General features: G+C 60.8%; 1 protein-coding gene across 1 annotated transcript; it reads left to right on the forward strand.

Annotated features, from left to right (window-relative positions):
* Window positions 1-32: 32 nt before the first annotated feature.
* FIBRA_04735 (uncharacterized protein) lies at window positions 33-2,040 on the forward strand (the record flags this gene model as incomplete). The annotated part of the gene is made up of 6 exons (XM_012326524.1): window positions 33-68; window positions 306-381; window positions 444-523; window positions 582-806; window positions 860-1,562; window positions 1,676-2,040. 6 exons carry the CDS (start codon window positions 33-35, stop codon window positions 2,038-2,040), a joined length of 1,485 nt encoding a protein of 494 aa, XP_012181914.1.
* Between the last annotated feature and the right edge of the window lie 1,182 nt (window positions 2,041-3,222).

The following is a 3,222-nucleotide window of genomic DNA, read 5'->3' on the forward strand; positions in this document are numbered from 1 at the left end:
CCCCTCCCGCCCCTCCTCCCCGCCGCACCACCATGGGCCGCCGAAAGATTGAAATCCAGCCCATCACGGTGCGTCCCGGCTGCCAGCGCGCCCCCTCCTCCTCCTCCTCCTCCTCGTCCCCCAGCTCCACGCGCGGTGGCCCCGCCCTTGCATGCTGTGCTATATCCAGCTCGCTTACGCACTTCCTTGCCCATCTATAGCACGAACGCAACCGCTCTGTGACCTTTTTGAAGGTCGGCCTCTATTTTTGACCCATTCTCTTGGCATTCGCTCGTGTTGACTAACTCGGTGATTGCCTCCCACAGCGCAAGAACGGCCTCTTCAAGAAAGCATACGAGCTCGGCGTCCTCTGCTCCGTCGACGTCGCCGTCATCATCTTTGGTGCGCTTGTCCCCGTCCCCGCCCTCCTCATCACAACCGCTTATCCTTTTTGTCTCCCTCAGAGGAACGCCCAGGCCACCATGTCAAGCTCTACCAGTACTGTTCCACCGACGTCCACAGCATGGTCCAGCGTCATATCAGGGTACGTCGCTCGTCGTGTCGCTCTCTCCTCCCATCGCTCAGCCATCATCGCACCCCAGTTCGACGGTGAGAAAGACACCCGCACACCCCATGACTTCAGCAACAACAAAACCGAAGAGGCCGCGGACGATGACGACGATGCCGACGACGACGACACCAACCGTGTACCCAAGGCTCGTCGTGACTCTATCCCTTCCAAACAGGGCAAGATAAAGACGGAGAGCACCAGTGGTAGCATTCGCCCAGCACCGCAGTCCAGTAACGATGCGTCGATGTCGATAGACGTCAGTCCCCGTCTCTACTATCATTGCTGCAGCCAACACTGACCTTCCCCCAGCTAGAGTCTTATCGCGCCGTACGGTCCCCCTCGAACAACCCGGCCACTGCCCTCCCTATATCTGGCGAGCGACATGGTGCATCGGCACCATCGTCCACCCCGCGGGGACCAACAGTCGCTGCCAAGCGTCCACGACTCGCCGACGACCCCCATCCTGTCCACAGCATCCCTGCCATCCCTCAAAGCCTCAACATCGCCGCTCTAGGGGCGAACCCGCCTTCGTACCCCTACCGACTCGAGGTGGACATGAGCCAATACCCGGTGCAGAGCCACATCACCCCACTCTCCTCCATTCCTCCTTCACATAGCGTCGCTCATCCATCTCTGCAAAGCACCATCTACAGCGGGAGCGGGGGCAGTATGCCGAGCTTGCTCACTCATCAAAGTGCTCCGCCCGGCTTCCTTCCGCAGGTCTCACATTCGCCGTTTGACCTCTCGCATCAGACGCACCATCCTCACCATCCTTCACTCCGCACAGTGCCTTTCCAGTCGCACTCGTCGTCACCATATGCATCGCAGCAGCAGTCGCTTCCCCTGCAAAGTGTATATATACCGCATCGGGCACCGCCGCAACAGGTGCAGAATACTGGCGCCGCTGGGATGGCCGTGGAGCTTTTGGGTGACCAGGGCAGTGGGCATCCATCGCAGCAGTTCCAGCCATTCGACTGGCCCGTGCATTCGCAGCATCCACAGCAAGGCGACGGTGCGTGTTCATCATTCCCGCGGGATGCCGCATTGACTGACGTATTGCATTCCATCGTTCACGTCATGGCCTCTTCATGACCATGTGGTACCCGTTCCCATGATGCACCACAGGCAATTCATCGCAGAACAACCCGGACGGAAATTGGTTCGACTTCCTCTCCGGAGGCCCTTCGCAGAACAACCCTGGCCCGGGTGCGAGCCTCTTCCCGACGCACACGCGGCCCGCGTCGAACAGCATCAGCAGCACGCGGTCCATGGCCAGCTACGCGCTGCCGCCCTCGCACTCGTCCAGCGCGTCCCCGGCACTGGGGCAGAAGCGCCCCCGGGAAGAGGAGCCCGCGCCGGGCGTCGGCGTGGGTCCAGGCGTACCTGGCGTTGACTTTGGCGACGTGCGCGGGCGCGGGCGCAGCGCGGACCGCGCGCCTGGGATCGCAGAGGTGCGGCGGGGCGTCTCCGTGGACAAGGTCGCCACTTGACGGGCGCACACGCAGCCAGATCGGTGGCGAGGGTCGAAGGGGGGCGCGGGGCGCCGAGCCCAGCGCCGCGGTGTGCAGAATCCGCAGACGCGGCACCAGGACATTGTTGGTTATGCCATGCGTGGTGACGCCGTGCCTGCGGTGGGCCGCTGGCGTAAAATTAGAGCCATGCCTGATCCATGGACGGACATGCTTAGTCTCGAATCTCGATTGTGTCGTTGACGAAGTTCCGATGTGTATGTTATGTTATTCGTATCGCGCTAAAGACGTTCTGGGATTCCGCGTGCCTGTGCACATCTCCGAGACTCGGTCGGACTTGTGGTGTGCTTGCTGGACATTGAACGGATGATTCTGAAGCGGACAAGTTGGATAGCGCCCTGGACGGTCGTGTGCGCATTGACGGAGGTGCTGCTGTTCTACTGCTGTGCCGGTTCTCCGACGATGGATTCTAGCACACTGTCCAAGCTGTGCGATGGCCCTGGGCTCTCAGAGATCGGTCCAGGGGCCGTTACATTTCTTGCAGCAGAGGTGTACCTGAGCGGTACCGGCGCGAGGTCGCGACAACGAAGTGCCCATGATCCCGGTTTAGTACTGCGGTCCTGCATAGGCTATTTGTGAAGACGGAATAAAGTCTTACGTGAATTATTAAATAATGACGGTGCCTCGCCTAGGGAGGCCCTCCAAGCTGCGTCACCAGATACATCTCGATACAGGCATCTAGGCCGATGCAGGGTCGCCTCGGACCGCCCACTCTCGTCGTTTTCGCGGGGTTTGGCTCTCGTGCTGCTGGCAGTGCTGCCTACCCGTCCTTCACGCTGCCGACAAGTCCGCGTCGCACTCGGCAACACCGGATCCGTGTATCCTCCATGTCGAAACCCGGCCCAGTGCGCATTTTATACAACCGCAAAGACACCGTCCCAACGCGATATACACATTAGATACGCGGTACAGAGATCACGAACAATATAACACCCATAGATACATATACGTACACATGTGCCCACGCGGCGAATGCAGCTTCGGCCGCCCGGGCAGGACTGTCCACGCGCACTACTAAAACGTCCGTCCAACGCCGTCGCAGACATTGCACGGCATCTCGTCGAACAGCAGGAACGCCGTGGTCCCGCTCCCGCCGCAGCGCCAGCACAGGCGGCCGCCGATGCGGGGATCGCCCGGGCGCAC

The sequence above is a fragment of the Fibroporia radiculosa genome (assembly GCF_000313525.1).
Source record: "Fibroporia radiculosa TFFH 294 genomic supercontigs, scaffold3357, whole genome shotgun sequence".
Lineage (NCBI taxonomy): Eukaryota > Fungi > Basidiomycota > Agaricomycetes > Polyporales > Fibroporiaceae > Fibroporia > Fibroporia radiculosa.